Source organism: Cuculus canorus, chromosome 9 (assembly GCF_017976375.1).
Source record: "Cuculus canorus isolate bCucCan1 chromosome 9, bCucCan1.pri, whole genome shotgun sequence".
NCBI lineage: Eukaryota > Metazoa > Chordata > Aves > Cuculiformes > Cuculidae > Cuculus > Cuculus canorus.
The window spans coordinates 12,004,985-12,026,350 of NC_071409.1; the positions used below are offsets into that span (position 1 = coordinate 12,004,985).

At 38.1% G+C, this 21,366-nt stretch overlaps 1 protein-coding gene across 1 annotated transcript in view; it reads left to right on the forward strand.

Moving 5' to 3' along the window:
• ACAP2 (ArfGAP with coiled-coil, ankyrin repeat and PH domains 2) overlaps positions 1-21,366 on the forward strand; it is a 57,836-nt gene that overhangs the window by 8,488 nt on the left and 27,982 nt on the right. Inside the window, 7 exon segments of the mRNA XM_054073918.1 lie at positions 6,469-6,526; positions 9,151-9,270; positions 10,567-10,620; positions 14,256-14,314; positions 14,798-14,981; positions 17,179-17,223; positions 18,299-18,394. Coding sequence (XP_053929893.1) covers positions 6,469-6,526; positions 9,151-9,270; positions 10,567-10,620; positions 14,256-14,314; positions 14,798-14,981; positions 17,179-17,223; positions 18,299-18,394 — 616 coding nt within the window.

Sequence of the window (21,366 nt, forward strand, 5' to 3'; positions counted from 1 at the left end):
AAAATCATCATGGTGCCAAACCAGGACTTCAGTGGGCTCTAGGACAGGCTGTAACAGCATTTTCTTCAGACCACATTCATCATTATGACACATCTCATAAGTTATAAAGCTCTTCTTGTATGTATCTGTGCCATTATCCAAGGCCTTATTGTTCAGTGTATGACTTGTCTTCCCTCAATATGTCATGTTTCTTATTTAATCTGTGATTATCTAATGCCATTATACATGTACCAAAGGTATTTGTCAGAATGTTGGTTAAGATGCCTCTAGATACGTTTTACTATCTAACTATAGGTGAAAGAAATGAAACGAAGTACACCATGATTAGATGGAGCTGTTGTTACACTGGAGGGTTGATCTGCCATTCAGAAGGATCTCAGCAAGGTGGAGAAAAACGCTGGTAGACTCTCCTGAAGTTTGAGCAACGAATGTGAAGAATTCCTCTGAAAAGAAACAACTCTGTGCAGCTGTGCTGGCAAACAGGGATCACTGTGTCCTGGGGAACAGCAAATGGACCGTTGGTCAGCAGTGTGCCTGTGCAGTGAGAAAAACTGGCCGTGTTAGGCTCCATTAGCAAAAAGGCGTAGCTGGCAAGTTGAGGAAAGAGATGATTACCCTGTAGATAGCAGCCGCGAGGCTATCTGGAGTGTTACGACAATTTGGGGGCTCTGCCAGTACAAGAAAGCTATTGCCAAAATGAAAGACATGCAGCTAAGGGCAACTGAAATCAGAGTACGTGGAGTTCAAGTAGAAGATGAGGGCTATGGCCTTCTTCAGGCTAAGAAGGCTCATGGAGGATCTAATTGCTGTCTTCAGTTACCCAGTAGGAGGTTGTAGATTCATGTAATAGGTTTAGATGTGGGTGTTTGTTTTTAAATGCACAGTAGAAAAAAACGGTGTTTGAAAGATGCTGCAATGCAAATGACATGCACTGAGGGTTGAGCATAGGAGCAGGTTGTTCAGAAGGTTGTGTTGCTTCCATCCTCCATTCTCAATCAAAATGGAGACGATCAGAAGTGTTGGTTATGAAGAGGTTACAACTTGGTTTGGGTGCAGCATGATCATGTAATTATTCCATTTTTCGTGTTTTTGCCATAGCTGTGTTATGTTATGGCCTCTTGTAGGTGAAATGACTTGAACCTTGTGTTCAGCCTTGGTGAGGGCGTACGGCATACAGAGGCTTGAAACTTGTCTCTATTAGAACTGACTGTTTACTTGTTCGGTAGAGTATTCCTATTTTGTCTTTTCTGTGACATTCGCAACAGATTTCTGTTTGGAGGACTTTGCTATCAGCATTGTATCTTTCTGTACAGTGGCATTAAACACGGTGCCGTGTGTGTCCCTGGCCTGATTTTACCCTCAGCAGTCTGTGACTCTTTCTGAACTAATCTGTAAGTAGCTGCTTAGCATCTGAAGCGTGATACCAAGCTGTAACTGCTGTGTGGGGGGGGAGAGAGAGAGTGAGCAGACCAAATGAGGTGAGCAAGTATAGTATCTTGTGTGGTATACTTGCATTTTAATTTGCCTTTACATCATAGTTATGGCTTGTAGTCCACCCACTGATTAGTGTCTGCTGGCCTTCTTGCTGTCTGGCACCTGATAGGCTCTGGCATAGAGGAGGAGACATTGCTGTGAATCATCAGGTGCATATTCTTATCTTGCGCTTCTATCTCTTCCTATTTCCAGTTCTTCACGTTCACTAGTACTTCTTTTTCAAGTTATCTTTAAGGTGTTTTGAAGCTCTCTTGCTTTGAGGACTCATACAATTATAAGAAAATTAGTGACTGATTTATTCCTGTTTCCCTCTGTCCCTGAGGAAGCTGAATGCAAGCACTGTGGGGAGCAGGCCATTAACAACTCTATTGCTGATTTTGTTTCAGTCTGGTAATTGGGATCAGAAGGATTGCAGTCACAGTCTTGCTGGCCTTTTCATCTGAATCTAGGCGACAGGTTGAAACCAAGGTCGGATATCACATAGAGCCATAGCATCAGTGTTTGGTAATTTTGATACAATTTGTTTATCACACACATCTAGAACTGTGATAGCACTGTGGGATGCACAGATAGTTTGCAGCTTCTCTCTGCTGGTGCCTGTGTTGAGTTTGTGTTTAATGTGAGAGTTGGAATGATGGATCGCTTTTGCTTTCACCAGTTACAAACCAGCTTTATCGAGCTTTGGCCCTTGCAATTAGTGACCTGTACATATCTTTGTAAGTACTTTCCAATTTTCCTAATGTCCTTAAAATTTAAAATGAAATGCTGTTGAAGAGGACAAAGGGGAGTTGAACACAGTACCATTTGCTTCTTGGTTCATGTTCAATATTCTCTGTCCCTCTGAGGCTGAATTGTTCTCCCTTGGCAGTGGAACATGGTAATGCTGCTTTATTTACTCTTCTTATACACAGCTGGTCTCATGAAATTATACTGCAGTAAATGAAGGAAAACGTCAACACAGTCATACTTGAATAGGTATACTCAAATACTTTGATTTACCTATTGATAATTTATGGCTAATCTTGCACTTCAACCTTATGCGATTGAACTGTGGTGTATGTTTGCTGAAAGGACGTCAGCAGTGAAGTCAAAGTTGTGCGGTAAGGGGCCCTTCTGCATAGAATATGTGCAAGTAAGAGAGCTGTGTCTTTCCAAGATTTGAAGGCAAGACTTTAATATTATTGAAATTGTGATGATGAGTATCTGTTATTACCATTTCAAGTCCAAATACATGAATGTATTCAGAATTTCCAATCTGAACAGCAGTTCATTTTTGTGCACTTGTTACCATTCTTCTGAAAGTATGTTGCAGAGGTGAATCTAGGATTTAAGCTTTAAACTTCCCTCAGTTAAAATTAGAAACCAAGAAAAACCTATGGGAAATTACTTCATTAATGGGATTTTATTATTTTGAGGTTTTTTTATAGTGAAATGTGTTAATTCTAGAATTACCAGTAATTAATTATTAATTATCTGTAGCACCTCTGACTTCTCCAGTTGGTTGTTCGTCAGCATCTAATTTATGATGACTACTCATTCCAGCCTCCTCACTTTCAGGAGCACAATCTAAAAATACAAGCTAGAACGCGATGAGTGAGTGAAAGACTAAAGGCAGGATGTGGCTTCGATGGCAGTTAGATATCATTTGAAGAATACTGACTTTAACAGTGTTGACCACTGCCCCCTTTTGCACTGTAAGAGTAAAGAGGCTCAGCAGACAAATTTGTCTGTGGCCACAGTCTGCTTGGCGTTATGGTTTGAAGCGTGGTGATAGTGTAGTCCAGACTAAGTTATTTCCTTAGCTCATGGCCTAAGAGTGGCTGATTCTCTTTTTAGAGGAGAATTTAGCTGTCATCTTTGTTTGGTTCCTGGGATTCTTGGAGATCCATAGTACCGTAACCTGGAAGCAAGTCTTTCACTGGTCACTTGAGGGGAGTGCTGTGACAGACACCAGAGTTTTCCACATTCCTTCGTTGTATGCTGGGATGTGAACCAGTGACATTATCCTCTTTTAAAAATGCTGTTAAGTCAGGTGTTTTTTTCCATCATCTCTTATATTCCTCCTGTACTGCAGCTGTGGCTGCGCAGGAAGCTGCATCTAGCAAAATGAACTGTGTTTTAGGAGGGGAAGTTGAGGAAAAGAGGAACAGCAGAGAGGAGAAACACATTCCTGAGAGTCCTCATTACAGAGCATGAAGAGTAAGGGAGACCACTCATTTAAAAAAGTTGTGCTCCACCCTTAAGCAGCTGTTCTGGTTTTGTGCATTGCCATGCAGTGTTTGAACATCTCGGGAAGCCACAGCTGTTTGACTTTGATTCATATACTGAGGCAGATTTGATCCTTATTCCTAATGTGAAAGCCTTCTGGCTATGATTACTCTGATGCAAACCATGCTCCCAGCTCCTACTTCACTAAGGAGCAACATTTTTGGTACATGTTAGGTCTGGCAGTTGGTCCTCAGCTGTTTTATGACCAATTCCTGTGTTTATAGCTGGAGATGGGATCTTGGCTGTGGACATGACATTTGCTTGGAATTATGACAATTTTCCATGAACTTGGAGTAATTCCTGACAGATGTTTTAGAGAAATGCACCTTTGTATCCCATGGCTTTCAAAAAGTATTAAAGGAAGAAAAACAAGGATAGCATTAACGTAATTCAGATCAGCTGTTCTTAATGTATTCCCTAGTGTGGTATGAAAACAAATTTGTAGCTAGATGGTGTTAATACATTATTAGATATATGTGTCTGTATTCTGAGCCTGAGGGCATCTTCTCCGTTGTGTTTACGCTTGTAATCCAGTGTTGGTCTAACACTGTATACGTTTGAATGAGAATAACTTTTCTACTAGTTTTTATATGATGGAAACAGTGGAAGTAGACAGTTCTATGCAAAGAAACTAGGAACTGAAATGGAGTTTGGCTAGAACAAACAGCTGTTCAGTCCATATCCAGCTGTAGGGTTCAGATGTGCCTTCCCTCCAATCATATGGCAGTGACAGGAAACAGCCTGGACAACCAACCTGGTGCTTCAGGAGCCTATAGTTGTTCCAAGCTGATCTGCAATGAATCAGGTGGTACAGGGGCTGTATGACTCCGTTCTCCCATGCTACTTCTTTCTGCTTTGCTTTATACTTCTTTCTTGACCTGTCCCTCATCTTTTCAGTCTTTTGATGTTGTTATTTCTTGTTCAGTTGAGCTTATTCTGTCTCAATTTTTCCCTTGGAATAGAGCTGTAATTACTGAGCAGATGTGTTGCTTGCATTCTGCCTGCTTTAACTGCCTTTATCTTTCCTCTTCATCTTAAATCTTAGACTTTTTAGCTCATTAAGTCCTGTGGAGCTAGAACTCTTTGCTAGTTAAAGACACTAAACCAAAATATTCTTACCAGATCTTGCCGGGGTTCTGTAAACAAGGTTCTTAATCATGCTTTTATGTTAATGCCAAAGAAACAAATATGAATTGGTTGCACTGTGATGATAAACAAACAGTTACAAAATTGCAGTCTAAATATTGAGATAGTTTTCCTTCCTTTGTTTTGTTGCTTTTTCAGGTTTTTTTTTTTGTTTTGGGTTTTTTGTGTGTTTGTTTTTTCTTTTTAATCTGTAATGCTCCTGAAACAAGATTTAACTCTGGAGACTTAAATGAAAGTTAATCAGTTATGAAAGAAAATTCAGAAAGTAGAAGAGAAATTGATATTGCCTGAAATCCTTCCTGGTCTGAAGCTAGAGAAGAGGCAGAAGCCAACATGTAACTGCTCAGGAATGTGCTTAGATATAAAACCTAGGATGTAACTGTGGGAATGCCTTTATAATACGAAAACTGGAATGCAACTCTGTGTTAGTGAAATCTTCAAGAAGCTGGGAATGTCATGCTCAGTGTTTGAGAACTGCAGGCAATTGGCAGTGGTTTTCAGAACTATTCTTGTAAAAACTGCTCTTCCCGAGTTTGGGGCCTGATCCAGTCTTTTTTTTTTTTTTGTTTTGTTCTTGGCTTGAACTCATGTGAACTAGAACAGAATTAGCGAGAGACAGCAACGCTGCGGTTCTGTGTACTCGTTCCTCAGTGCTAAAGCTGGCTTAAGAAATTACTGCTCCAAATTGTACTTCCTTGCCCAGCTCACTTTTTCCAGGAAGAGTTTTTTTGTAGAAGTGAAATGTGAATGTATCTGATCCAATTTTCCAAAAAGTATTACAGAGATTGTCCTGTTACTTTTATTTTCCAAGGCGGATTACCACTGGTGAACAGTGTGGCTCCGTGAACAGCTATGCTGGAATGATTGAAAGAATGAGGCACCCTGTGATGGGAGCAAGGGATGGGAATACAGCTGTTCCTTACCAGCCTCTGTGTAATGTTAAATCCCAGCCTCGCTGACTATTTTTTTGTAGTGTAGCATTTGTTGGCAGGAATAGGTACATTCAGCCTCCCAAGGCTGAGGAAACAGAAATGTTCATGAACTTTCTGAACGAAGTGTCATCCTTTCTCAGTCTTCTGTTTTTCTCAGGTAACAGTAAGCAAGGAAGAAGGTACCAAAGAAAACTTCAGTTCTCAAACAAAAAAAAAAGTTAGGCTTTAGAAATGCTTCATGAAAGTAACTTTTACTGGCAAGGAAATTTGCAACTAGTCTAGACTAGTTCAAATTTCACTTGAACTTTTAGTTTCTTTCCTTTGTTGTTACCTTCAAACATATAGACTATTGGCTATACAAGACTAGAGGAAACCCATTTTAACGTGACAAACATTAGGATTAATAAAATTTCATTTCAGTCTTAATACTAAGCTATATGTGTTGTCAGTGATGTTCTTTTTTCTGCAGTTCTTGTGGTTTGCTAAAATCTATGCTGTTTTATAGTTGAAATTTAAGTGAAACTGATGGGAGTAAGTGGGTTAAATTAACATGTCCCTGCCCCTTTTTCCCCAGTCCAAGAGTATATGTGTATTGGTTTACAGAAAAATTTTTTTTTTAACCATGCAGGGCAGCTTTAGAAGAAGTAGAAGGAGATGTGACAGAACTGGAACTGAAACTTGACAAGGTAAGCTCTTTAAATTCAGCAATGTCTGTTCTGAAAAATTTAAAAAGGTACGTTTAGGTTTTGTTTTAATATTCGTAGCTGGGAAGTGGCAGTGGCTGCGGACCAAGTGTTTTAGTTTTGCAGAGGGAATGGGGCTGGGTTGAGTGCACATCTGGGCAATGGACACTCAAGCTTGAGTAACAGCAGCGGCAGCAGCCAGTGTGAACTCGCTTTCTCCCCCAGCTGAGAGCTTGGATTGTGCAATACCCCAGTGCCTCTCTGGCCCCGCGCACTTGTGACTCAGCCCCACAGTGGGAGCTGCATGCAAACTAGTTGAGCTTTCATGTGAGTAAAAGCCAGAGATTGCCCATCCCTGCATGGGGAGCTTATGTTTTATGACAGCTGCACACTGTGAAGACATCTGGATACTCTTAATTTTAGAGTTTTAAAGTCAACGCTTTCTGTCTTTGGTAATCTATGGCATAGCCATAGCAAGGTAGAGGTATCCTTCACTTTTGCGTGGAGGACAGCTATCATAAAATTCATCCTGTTTTGTGTTGTGCTTTGTGTATATATGTAAAGTTTATATGTAGCTTCTTTTCATTGTTTTAAAATCCATTTATTGATTTCTAACCAGCAGTGTTTGGAAGCTTTTGTTCTCTCTTTGCTAGTATTTTGAGGTGGCTTATTTCTGTTTTACATTTGTAGTAAGTCTCCTTTCTTTAGCTTTTCATGCTGTCTCCTTTCCTTTGCATTTCATGCTAAATGTTTAAAATTATTTTTTGCCTATTTTTAATGCGGTAGGCAGATGGCATTTGTTCACCTCCACAGCTACTTTTTGTATACAAACTTTTGTTCCTGCTGCTGTGAGTTGGTTGCAGAAATTTAGAGACAAAGTCGGTGTCAAATGTAAAGTCTGAAGACTTTTTGTTTCTACTTGTGATAATATTTCTAGCTTTTATAGTTAATAACGTAATTATTTGCACTTTAAAAATAAATTTAAGATCTTAAGTTTTTGGTTGGTGTGAATTTTGTTGAAACTGACGGATATGACGTTTTTACTGTAGAGGTAATCAATCTGTTGTAGTAGATTAAACAATTAAAGTATTTTCCAGGATAGATTTTCTCATATCCTTTATTTTGTGTTTTCCACCATTCTAAAAGGAATTGGTTTTTGGGAAAAGAACTCTCAAGTTAATTTCAGGGGGTTTATTCAGGGCCTTGCCTCCAGCCCCTTTGCAGGAGGCCAATGCCAAATATATCATTCTGTCATGTCACAGCTGTGAGTGTAGTATTAATCATTGCCCCAAGACAAGAAAGCAAGTACATGAGGTAACTATTTTAAGTAGTTTAATTGTAATGTGAAGTATAATTGATCCAGTATAATGCTTAAGTTGAAAGCCAGCCTTCTTGTGTGAGCTGAAGTAATTAAGGCCTGGGGGTAATGATTTGCCTAGACTTGGCTGGTAACTTTTTGCATTCAGTTACTCATACTAAACTTAGTTTTATTGTCACAATAAAATAATTGTGACTTTGGGCTGCATTATCTGCATTGCTGGAAGGATGCTGTGTTCAGAACATGAACCATAAGCAAAAGTGAATGGGGGAAAAAAAGGGTCATGTTGGTAGTGATTTTTCTGTCTGTTGTTCAACCAACTTGGCCATTCGTCAGAATGTGGGAGATGATGCTCAGATTCCGTTTTTTCCCCAAGTGGATCTGAGTCAACATAACAACTGGGTGGATAAAGCGGAAAAGTCACTTGGATGGTTTCCTTATCCCAATGTAGGATCAAATACTTCTGTGTTGTTGTTTCTGAAAACGTGTCTAACATTCTTGAAAAATCCTTCAGAGACAAAGTTTCAATGTTTTGATTTTTTTATCAGTTTGGTTTAAGGTAGGGAGCTCAGTAGTGATACACCTTCTCTCAGGAGAGCATCCTAGTGATCACGCTAATCATTCTTTCTTTAATGGCCCAGTGTATACATGGTTCAAAAAGTGTGAAAATATCTTTCTCGAGATATTGATGGCCTTCCTGTCAGACTCTGCACTACCATGCTAGCTCAGGTGTTGGCCTAAGCAGTGAGTAGTAGGGATGGAAACCCTTCAGAGAAAGGCTAGTCTGTTGCATGAGTGAAAACATTGATGGACGTCACCTTCTGAGATGTAACCATCTCTCTTCAGCTATGCTTTGTGCAGGTGGCCTTTTGCTTTCCTGTGCCTGCATTCCAAGTGTCTCAAGATGAAACAGCTGGTGTGGCTTTCCTCTGGGACTTTGTGGCTCAGAAAACACAAATGCCTATGATTTGCTTGGGTTCTAGCCAGTTGTGTTTTAGTTACTCCACTTTTTCCCCACATACATCCCTCTTTTGAAATATGTGCAAAATCTCAATTAACAATCGAACACATAAATAATAAAATTTTTAGGAGTAGTAACCATCTCAATGACACTTCAGGTGAGCTAGAGTAGTGTTTTTATAGCTATCTCTATACAGTAGAAAGCATTTCATAGAATGTGGGGCTCTGCAAATTCAGAATTTTACTCATGAAATATTTGTTTCTTAACTAAGCTCAGAGTGTTTCATTTTTATATGGTGGTATGAAAACCAGAAAACTTCCACATTGACAATTTTTTTTCTCTTTTTAGCTGGTGAAGCTTTGTATTGCAATGATTGATACTGGGAAAGCGTTCTGTACAGCCAACAAGCAGTTCATGAATGGAATTCGAGACCTTGCACAATATTCCTGTAAAGATGTGTTGGTTGAGGTAAGTTCTTTGTGAGGTGAAAATGGAAGGAGAAAAGGATAATTTAAGAGTTAAATTTAACAGTTGGCAAGAGAAGTAGCTGAAGTTTATACTATTATTTGCCTTTTTGCTCCTTTTTCTTTGAGATGTCTTGAAAGTGAGGTTTTTGACTGGCTTACTGTGTGTGTTTGTGCTGCTTAGTTTCAGCTTTGACATGTGAGGGTAAGGGTTTTCCGTATTCCAGAAGATATGCAGTAGATTAGGAATCGTCATCTTGGTGTAGTAGTGGCAAAAGTCAAGTTGAAGCTGTGAACAGCTGCCCTCTTTGCTTTGCTAAATAAAGGGATTCTAGACAGGAGCTCCTAAGACACAGTTATCTGAAACTAAATTCCCTGAGCTGATCTCTTGGGTCCTAGAACTGGCACTCTAATACACAGAAATATAATTTTTGAAATGTACAGAGCCCACATTGGTGTAACCTCGGGCTGATGTCTTATTAGGCTAATTTAGAACATCTTGTATTTCCTGTCTTTCAAAGGAGGTATGAAATTGTGTAATAAGCAGGTGTAAGTATGTGCACATCTCTGTGTATCTCATTGATATTTAATGTGTGCAATGTAATAGAGCATCAATTGCAGTAAGTGTCTTCACACAACACTTAAAATGGGTAATTATGTGAACTTCAGTACAGTCTGCCTGCAGCTGGAACTGTTGTCTGGAAACTTACTTGCTAGAAATGTAGTGGCAAACTATGAAAACTTACGTTATTTGGTTCCAAGTAGGTATTTGTAATGCTTGTTGTGCAAGAGGTAAGCAGCCATCCAAATATACTAAGGGTCGTTGTTTTCTAAGTGTTTGAGATGTTGATTCGACAGATGGATGTTGATGTTGCTAAGCATATCAGCTGTGAGGCAGTAGTTCCTGCAGTAAATGTGTGTGTACTGATGATTACAACGTGTTAAACAGGTTTTTGGAGTTCGAGTAAATATTAAGTAGTGTAATATTAAATGTCATAAATTAACATACTAAATTACGTGAACTTAGTCAACTTAATTTGAATTTTTCCTGCTTTGCTTCAGTTTGGCCCTTTATAAGTGGTAGCAGTAGCATTTTTGTTGGTTGTAGCTTTAATAGATTTGCTTGTTACTACCTCCATGTTCTCCTTCTAGAATAATGGTTTAGATTAATAATCATACGAAGGAAAATCAGTTCCCAAGTTCTTTACTGAAAAGCTCTAGTCCTCTGAAACATTGCTTTTCTGCTGTGTATTTCGAAGAGTTTAACTTAAAGAGTTTAACTTTGGTTTTCTTTTTGCAGACCAGCTTGACAAAGTTCTCTGATACCTTACAGGAAATGATCAATTATCACAATGTAAGTGGTTCTCCCTGGAATGTAGGTGGCACTGATCACTTGCTACCAGTTGGATTTGATAACAGAATAGTGATAAAGCTTTTCTTGTTGATAGTATTCGTAAAATCATGGTTTAAGTGGTATTAAACACTATCTTATTTAAATTTCTTTTGAGGTATTTATGAATATCCCCTCTTCTGCAGATTTTTATCTTGCCTTTTTTTTAAGTTTGTATTAGTAAACATTGCTAGAACCCAGTGCTGTCAGGCAGACTAAATACTGCATTGTTTCATCTTTCTTAATGGAACTGATGGGCAGCAGTAACAAACTGTGAGCATGTTTCTTTGCTGGAATGAAATAATGAGTAACTCTTCTGTAACTTCTACTTTTTTTCCTGTCTTCTATAATGCGCAAAATGAGGCAACTCTGATCAGTATGTAGTTTTCTTTTTAGAAGTATGACAGATATAGAGGATTGTAGAGAAAGTGCTAGGGTTTAAGCCTAGTAGTGATTTTTTAGCATGTCAGACTTCATCAGACAACTTAGTTTTGCTTAGATTGAAAACTGATATTTTTTCTTTTTTTGCCTTCTAAATAATTTAGTCTTGTATCGTGAAAGCCAAAGGAATGTGTTCATTCTTCAGTTTTCTTCCTCTTCCCTTGGCCCTTGTTACTTCTCTTTCGTTTTCCAGCAAATTGCTGGAAAGTAGCTGAAGTGTCTCCAAACTGCTGAAAATATGCAGGTCACTTAAAATTAATTTTTTTATACCACTAGGAGCTTAAAATGTAGTAAAATACAGAGACTGCAGTTCAAACAGCTTTAGCCGAAATTCAGTTTGACACTAATGTAGCTTCCTAAACCTGTCTTTTTTAGGCAATTTTTGAAAATGCTTGCTTTTAGAAGAGAAGAGAAGCAGGTTAATAGTGTTGGCTTGGATTTCCTTTCCTTTATATAAAGTGTGTGTACCTGCTCGTAGTATAATGAAAACTGTAAAGAGGGGAGTAAGTGGATAGTGATACTTTGGTGGTAGAGAAGCTGGTGCAAAGGTTCAAAGCAGCAGTAGTGGGAGAAAGTGTTACTTTGATGTCAGTGGTTTATGCAGATTAGATTGAGCAGATGAATCCGGTTGGCTGTCCTGTTTTACAGTTTTCATCTCACTTCTTGGTGCTAGTTACGCTCTTAACCGTGTCTTTGCTATATGGTATGCTCTTTTTGACATATCTGACTTAGGTCCTGTGTTCTCATTGCTGTTATTCTGCATGATTGTGGCTTACAGTGCCTCAGTAGAATTTGGCACAGCACAACTCTTCCTTTAGGACAGTTTGAAGACACAAAGCAAAAAGCCATATTAAAAGAAGATTTCTTTGCAGATCTAAGTAGGACCTCTCCAAGTTCTGTCCTACTTGTTTTCCCCCTTCCACTTCCTTACTGTGCTCAAGCATACTGAGTAGAACAGTGGCTTTTACCAAAAGGCATGAACAGCAAAAGTGAGCCATGTTATGGGGTTCTGATGTAGAACTTTGCCAGACGTGTTGTAGTCCGGTGTTGCTTTTCTGAATGTGCTTAGTTCAGCAGGACTCGCTGGCTTGGTGTGTCAGTTCTGTTGTTAACCAGGTTGGTAGAAGACCCATCATGAGTGAGAAGAAGATAGAGGCAGAAAGAGAAGAGGCAAGAGATCTGGATGACCCAGTTTTCTTAGATGAGGCTTTGCTACAAAAAAGGCTAGGAGCCAGACTAATGCAGCATTTTCGCTGATTCGACAGTGGAACAGTAGCCTTCACAGCTTATGGCAAATAGCAGCTTTCTTAGTCTTGAAGTGTTTAAAAGGTAGTGTGTTGGAAAGGCCATTAAGTGTAGTCTGATTATGGTCTAGGCACTTTTTTCCTGTTCATTTAGGGGGAAAATGTGTATATATTTTTCTGCCTACCACTTTTTTTCCTCTTTGTTACTGTAAGCAGAATTGCAAGGCTCATATTTCTGGGAGTCCACTAATCAGTTGAGTTCCCATCTGGTTATACTCTTTCTGTATTGATCTTGATTGGTGCACTCCTCAGGTACTGGCAAGCTTAAATGTCAGTGGTGGGAGTAGTCCCAGCATGACTTCCAGCTTATCAAGAAGTTCTTTATTCTAGTTGTCTGTTTTTCTGGTTTTCCAAAGTGAGAATACAAACAAGATCTTCCATGTGTTAGTGTTAGATGTAGGTTTATTCAGGTTGGAAGGGGGCTCGAGATATCTAGTTCAGCTGCTTGCCTAAATCAGGGTCACCTCTGAGGTTGGTGCAGGCTGCTTAGGGGCTAATCCCTGGTTTTAGGTATTGAAAACCTCCAAAAATGGAGACCAGCTGGAGAATATAGTACCACTGTTAATGGGTGACCTAAACTCAGTCATGTTTTCCTCCCTTCGCTGCTTCTAGAAAAGAGAAACAAGCTGGTAAGGGGCTTGCTGTCAGTGCTTGGCATTGCATGGCATTTCCTAATTTTGTGAAAAGGGAAACTAAGATTGAGAACATTTAAAGAAAACATTATTTTACCTGAAACTTTGAGTTCTTGACTTGCTTTTACAATAAAGTCATTTAACACTTAAAGTTCTTTAGCTTTTGGAAGAGATTCTGTTCAGCTGGGACAGCAACTCCTTACTTATATTCTTCCATCTTTTTTTTTTTTTTTTTGTAACTGTGCCTTGGTTATTTCCATAATGCAGAATGGGAGGTATAGTGGAATTGGAGGTTAAGGCATCGTTTGTGGTCTTCACAATGATAAGTGGCAAAAGGATTTATCCCATAGCATCAACCTGTTCCATTCTGTCTGAAAACTCAAGAGGGCAGATGTGAAGCTGAGAGAATGCACATTTTCATTCCTTAGTTTGAATTTCTGGGGTCATAAGAGAAAATGTGAGTTGTCTAACGTTCAGATGTGCTTTGGCCCTAGAAACTTAACACATTTCTCAAACATTACCATTTAAATGGGAAGGTTATATTCTGCCCCCAGCCTCCCCAAATGATAAGAAATCTGAGAAGCATGGCTTGGAACACTTAATCTTGGAAGAAGCAGTAGCCGTTCATCTTAGCAGTTCAACAGTGGGTGTGTTTTTACAAACGTATTATGTAAAGGAGATGGTGCTAATTACTCATGTATGTTACATTTTCAGCATTAATTAATGTGGGGCTTTTTGCCAGAAGTTAAAGGCATTTTCATTCTACAGTTTCATGTCTCTTTCAGTTGTTGCTTTAATTGTGAAAGTCTGTAGGAAAAAAAAAAGTTAATTAACATTCAAAGTTGTTTCTTCAAGGCTGTTTTTAAGGCAATATTTTTGACTGTTTAATAATCATAATAAACATGTTCTATGAAAGCCAGGCATGTCTTACATTGTCAGGATGAGAGAATAAGATGCCAAGAGCTCTCTGCCTATAACTACAGTCTTTAAGAATTCTTAAAGACCAGCAAAAGGTCTTTGGTTTGTGTTATTTTTCCTTATTTTATTCCTTTTTTTTAAATTTGTTTTTAAAGTAATTTGAAGGTATTTGTATTTTTATATTAAGACATATCAGTTTAATAGTAGTTCTCATTTAACTGCATAATAACCATGTGTATGTCTGAAATGAAAAGTTTTGAATACCTCTAAGTTATTGACCTATGTAATAATGCTTTTCTTTCAGATCCTGTTTGACCAAACCCAAAGATCAATTAAAGCACAGCTTCAGACTTTTGTTAAAGAGTAAGTTGATTTGCACATGTAATGAGAAAATTATAGGTAAAAGAGAATCTTATTTCAGTGAGTTGGTGGAACATATTTCCTGAAAAACACCAGTCATAAATTGAGAAGTGTGTATTTCAACTTGTCAAAAATCACCCCAAATCAATGAGTCTTTAGATCCAGCTGCAGAAATGTTGAGAGTATGAATTGCTGATCTTAATTACGTGTAGTCGTTGTCTTAGCTTAGTGAAAAAAGTGCTTACCAGGCCTTTTCTCCAGGGAGCATGAGATGTATTCAAATTTCATTTTGTCTTTCCCTCAGAAGAGAAAGACAGAAGCTTCTATCATACGTGTATGATTTTGAGTTGATCCAAGCATTCATTGAAGAATATGAAAACAAAGAAACTAGCTGTAACAATCACAAACATGGTCTGTCTCATGTATCTTTAAACACTTTTTCATGTTTTGGAATTAGTATGTTATATATCTTTACTTTTTATTTAGAGATATTAGGAAATTTAAAGATGCAAAGAAACAGTTTGAAAAAGTTAGTGAAGAGAAAGAGAACGCTCTAGTAAAAAATGCTCAAGTTCAAAGAAATAAGCAACATGAAGTAGAGGAAGCAACCAATATTTTGACTGCAACACGGAAATGTTTTCGACATATAGCTCTGGACTATGTTCTTCAGGTAAGTGCAGCAATAAAAGTTGTTTTTCAAACCTATCTGTTACAAATAGTTAGAGATCTGTCCTTAGTGTCAGATTCTTGGAAGCTGTGAAGGTTCAGGGAAAAAGGAATAACTTTGCAAATAATTTTTCTTAATGAAACCTGAGCAAAATGTATTTGCTTGATGTGTTCTTATTGCTTAATGCTTTGGTATTCAGTGCTGTAATGGCACAGTTTAATTTTCAACTTGAACATTAATTTTGAAAAAACAGTATTTGCCTGATACTTACCTAAATGTGTTCTGTGAGTTGTCTGTGCTGTAGTTCCTTATAGATTTGAAGTAAAAACTGTAACCTAGTGTAGGAAGTACAAATTACGTGAATAATTCTGCTGTAGGATGTTGACCACTACTACAGTTTCAGCTGCTTGCTTTGAGTTTTATTTAACAAACCTTCCTTGTCCAGAAGCCTCAGAGTTTGGCGTTGTGCCACAGGGGAAATCAGGAATATAACTGCTGTTTTGCATTATAGCAAAGACCTCCTGTAGAGAGCATTGAGAGGTGTTCTTTGTCATACTAATCTGAATCCTGTGAAATAATAGTACATTTTCTGTCAGTACTTCCCATTCATCTGTTTCATAGTTACCCACAACCCCCACAAAACAGGATTATTGCAATTCAGATGATACAAGGGGTTGGGAGCTCCTAAATAGGTCTGGAATTCTCCTGTGATCAAACAGAGAGTACCCTTTAAAATTATGTTGATTTTATATTAGTTGTTATCATCTCAATTTGCCACAGTCCACTTATTTAAACTTATTTAAACTCTTCTTTAAACTACATGTACTATATTTGAAGTGGAATCAGTCTGATCAGCCTGGACGTGTGCACCAGTGTGGTGGTCAGTGGTGAAGCACTGAGTTCCTGTGTTTGGAAGACTAAGGACAAAATTCATTTTGATGTTTAAAAAGTCACGTGAATTATATACCACTTGATTATTTGTCCTAACATCAAATAGTATCAGTGCGGGGAAGCTGGCAGTCCTTACGTGTGCCTTATAGGCCAGTTCCTTATGTGTGCATCAAACTGTAGATCGCTTGCCTCCTGGAATTCGTCCTGTGATAAAGATGCGTTTAAAGTAACAGGGAAAAATTTCAGCATCTTTTAATTAATGTGAGCAAAAATGGATTCAGATTTAGGAATTCTTTCTACTTGGGTGACCCTTTTCTTCTGGAAAAGTGGCTTCACAGCTGTGGTCTCTTTGTAGCGCTATTGGCTTTAAACTGTATATCAAAACCTTTGCTTTCCTGTTATTTTTTTTGCCTTGCAAGTTAAGGTTTTGTTCTATGCAAACAAATCTTAATTATTTTCGCTGCAGAAGATTTTCCAAAACACTGACTATTTAAGTATAGAAGTACAATCTGGTTTTGATTATGACTTCAGTAGGTTTATTTCTTTTACTGGTATTTCAAACTGACATAGAGGTGTTAAATTACAAAATCACGCATGTTTCTTTTAAATGGGGCTTTGAAAGTAAAATCTGTAGTTCACGATGACAGATCTTAAAGATTAGGGGACAAAGAGGATAGGGGAACTAGGTGAATGTGAGGAATCGTTAGTTTTTCTTTATAATGTGGAATTATTCAAGTTCTAGGGCACACTGTTGGTCAGTGACTTCAGATAGCTCAAAAGTGCGAGTATGTATGAAAAATTACTTATTGAAGCTATTATGATCTTACTTGTTTCAGAGGCTGGGGCTAAATCCCAGCTTAGGGATATTTCAGACAATGTCAGCCTGAGGGGAAACCAAACATACTACTGTCCTTTCCTCTCCTCTAACAGGAGACAGCAGTGGTGCAGAGTGCAGCTCCTTTAAGAACCTGGTGGGCTGGGTTAGCTCATACTCTCAGGAAGGGTATTTGAAACATGTTGAATTCAATCTTTTGAAAATGGGTACCAGTTTTCCTTGCTTAAAGCGTGTATTGTATTACTTCTAGCAATATATAAAGCTTTTTCTGATTGCATCACTTTAATATCATCACAAAACTAACGTGTCTTTTTTTAAAAGAAGTGTGTTGTGAAGTCTGATAGTGAGTTATGTTCTTCTGGTGTCTTAAGCTTTGATATGATTAATTGGAAGTAATTTGAAGTTTATAATTCTGTGGGGGAAATTTGTAAGTAAAATAAAATTAGTTGCTTGTTTGTTGTTGTTTTTCCCTAGATCAACGTTCTTCAGTCTAAACGGAGAGCAGAAATCTTAAAATCGGTAAGATATGCTTTATTTTCTGTATAGCAAATACTTAAATACCTCTAAAAGTAAAAATGTGACTGCAAAGTACTATATTAGAAATTTAGTCCTTTTGCCCATTGAAACATTATCAGAACATATGGCACACTGGTGACAGTTTTACCCTTGCTGTCACTGGGAATAGAGGGTTAGCTGGTTTTGGCAATCCTTTTGATTCAGATTTGAACATTAAGCATTTCACTGCTGTTGACCCTTTGGTATGTGTTTCATAGTTAAAATCAAACTTTGCCAAGAATTCTGCTGTTTAGATTTGCTATATTAATTTATAAACAATCAGTACTTCTTAGTACTTAGATCAGTACTTGGATTCAGCTGTTACATAAAGAGATACCATTTTTGTAGAAAATGGCATATTGTGAAGTAAATATATGGTATGCTGTAGTGTGGTGTCTACTAAATTAATATACAGCTATATGTGCATGCTAAGGTTTTTTTTGTGATTGTATTGCATTTTCTGCTTCACCTTATCTCATAAAAATTTTTCTGAGATAGAGGCTACCAAATCAAATGTTGTCTTTCTTTCAAAAGTCTGAAGTTGCACTCCCATAATTTTCTTAATTTCTTTAAATAGCAAAAACAGCTTTAGAGCTGCTTGCCATTCTACTCTGCATCTTCCCTGCTTGTTTTCTTATTTAAGAACAGACAGGCTTCTCAGCTGTGTTCGTAAAGGTTATGGTTTTGGATTATTAGTAAATATATTCTGTAGCCCCTCTCTGATTTACATGTCCTAATTAAACTGGAGATAACAGAAGTTTCAGGTGACATGAATTAAAGTAATTTTCTACCCTTGAATAGGTTTGTTTTGTTAGTGGGATTAATGCCATTAACTAATTTCTGAGATTTTTGGCTTGGTTGTTTGCCTTGCATGTTTATTTAGAACATGGGAAGCTTTATGGGATATTGATGTAAAATTGCTAGGACACGAGAGAACGAGAAATTGACCCTAGAATTGTATTTTAAATTTATTGATGTGGATTAGTTAAGTGACATCATGTAAATTTATCTGATAAATTTATCCTTTTTTACCTTCTAGATGTTATCCTTTATGTATGCCCATCTGGCTTTTTTCCATCAAGGCTATGATCTTTTTGGTGAAATTGAGCCCTATATGAAAGATCTTGGTGCACAGGTAAGAAATTGCTTAAAAAAAACCCTTATGTGCTGTAATGGATGAAAAGTCGGTATACGTGTTCATATCAGGTGGATCATAGCTTTATTCAACAAAAAGGGAACTGTAGTGCGATAAAGGCAAAGCATAAAAATGCACCAAGTGCTTTGAATGAAAATAGGAATTGAAAGTTATCTGTTCACTGAACTTAATACTACCTTTAGGATTTACCTGCTTAACCGTAGCCACGTAGTGCGTTTGGAGGTGCTCTATGGTACTCAGGACACTGGATTATTTTGTTTTAAAAATATTTGTGTATGATCCATGTTATAAATATATTTAACAAGAGAAACTAGATTAGGTTTTTAGAAGTATATTACTTGTTGTTTTATTCTACTTGTAGACATTATGTACTGTATAAATTATGTAATATGCCGAAAATAAAATTGATGTTAGCTACTTAGGCTTTAAAACAGAAGTCTGTTAGTAAGTAGTGCTGAACTGACTTCATACATAGAATCCTTCTTGCCCAGTTTTGTTATTTAAGTCTAAGAAAACACAACTACAACTTCTGGGTTTTCAGTGAGGGACTCATGAAAATGTTGGATGGACCACAGTCAACTGCACACAGGAGATATTGAAAATGATGATGTAAACTAGATCAAGAATATACAATATTCAGCTGAAGATATGTCTGTGGTGCAGGGAGAAGACTTGGCAGTGTCTTGACTTGTTTTCAGTGCAATTTAAATGTGTCTGGAAATACTTCTAGAACACTGTTTTTTATGTGCCTCTGTCTGAGGACTTGCAACAACTGCACTGAGGCAAAACCCTCTATTGCCACTCTCAACCTGATCCACAAAACAAAGCCGACCTATGAAAGCAAATAGATGGCAGCGAATGTTTATTTGCATTCATCTCAAGCAGATGTGACATTGAATGTCTTTAAGAAATTACATTGTTCTGAGCTGGTTATTCCTGCCCCAGCGCTGTTGTCATCTGTGCCCTTCATCCTGCTTCTGTGTCTGTGCAGTGAAGCAGATTGGGGACTGTAGAAAATAACTGCTTAGACATTTGATTGGAGTTATTTTTCTGCTACACTAGTCCCCAATAAAGTTACTGTGCGTTTTAATTACTTGTGCAAACACACATCAGGGAGATGGATGCTTACGTGTGTGCTTCTGTGTGGCGAGCAACTAATGGAGCCAAGAGAGACAGGCTGCTTGAGCTGACACTGCCATCAAAGGGGGAAGTGACTTTACAGCTAAACTCCTCTGTTTGGTGTAATAGCAGCACTTGAAAGATTCAGATGCACAGGATTGTCCTTAGCTGTGCCTTTTATTCTTTTATTCTTTCATCCTTATATTTTAGGTTGTAATTGTTCAACTGTAGTGTTTTGATAGTATAGGATGTGTGTCCTGTACCTCTGCTGAAGAAGGCATGGGGAAAGGAGGCAAAAACTGTGGAGCTGGTAGTAGTTTATGCTGCCAGCTGGGCTTTAATGTTCCCATTTCATTATTTTTGAGTGTCTGGTCATCTTTTTGCTTGATCTGGAAAGGAGCATTGTGTAACGTTCATCTTGGTGCTGGTATCTTAGTGACTGAAGGAGTTAAATTCGGAAAATCTGAAGCCGAGCATGTTTAAAATAAGTTGCATGGAATGATGCAATGCTGTCTTTATAATTAAAAACATAAATAATGAAATGAGCGGCTGTTAAGAACTCTTGTTTTGGCTCTTATGCTGTGGGAAATGTATCCTCAAATACTTGTATTTCAGATAAATTAGAGGTGGCTACCTTCTGTTTCATCTGTCACAGGAGGAGGAAGAATTTTGTGGGGGCCATGTGCAGATTCCTGAATCTGAGGTTTTAGCAAGACACTTGATTCTCATAAAGCCTTGCCCAGCCCTTGGGCCAGTTCTCATCTTTACCACAAAAGAATGGCTTTTTCAGAGTTCTTGGTGCAAAACAGTCTTTGAGCATGGTGGCAGCCCAGCCTCTGTTTTAGACACTCTTCTGTCATTTTTAAGTTATATAGCTACATAAATATGATGTCTGAATGCTTCAGTCTTTAAGTGTTCATGCTCACATATATCTGCAAGGTGTGACGGTGCTGGTTTAGCCATTTGAGCCGGAGAGGAAGCCAGGCAGAGAAGAGTTAAGAAAAGTAACAGAACATAGATTTGGATGCAGATGTCCCAGCTATCTGATGGCTCCTTAATTGTTGGAAACTGTCTAGCACAAGGGTGTAATAGCCAATTATTGTCCCTTTTTTCTCTCAGTTATATCATTTTAAGCAGGGAAATAGAACACTGAGGAAAATAACCAGAGTTGGCAAGGATTCTCACTTGTGGTTATGAGAGTGGGCGGAGGCGATCCTATTTGTGTGTGAATTAGAGGTTCTGTTAGTCACGCTGTGTCCTCTGCCACGTGACTGACTTCAGCTGGAAAACGAGTGTTGCACTCTTTCTGGTCTCTTCATTCTAGTTCTGGAATAGAATGAGGTCTGTCCCACAGATGTAAAGCTGCAGGCTGTATCTCTGTGTTCAGTATTGCATTTGCTTTGTTATTTGATAAGATGCTGTGACTGGGGTTAACGGCAGTCGTGTGTTACAGACTGGATAAAGGAGGGGTTCATCAGATTCCATTGCGTTTCACATTAAGTACCAAGGTACCTGGTCTTTCAGATGGCATCTTTTCCTACACTTCACACTTCTTATTTAAACACTGAAGTCTGTAAAACAAATGGAACCCCTTCTCTTAAAGGATATCTTAAATTTCCTGCCTTTTTTTCCCCCTTCTGTTTTAAAAGGAAGAAGTTTATATAGTAGTGCTATAGACTTGCTTGCAGCAAGTCTTTGGTAGTGTCTTTTTTACTGTCACAGACATTGTAAGGATGTTAACTTAAATCCTCTCTGTGACAGTCTTTCTTCTTTGCAAAATCATACTGTTGTTTCTGAAACTAGAATCAGTTTGGATGGTTCTGCATGGGATT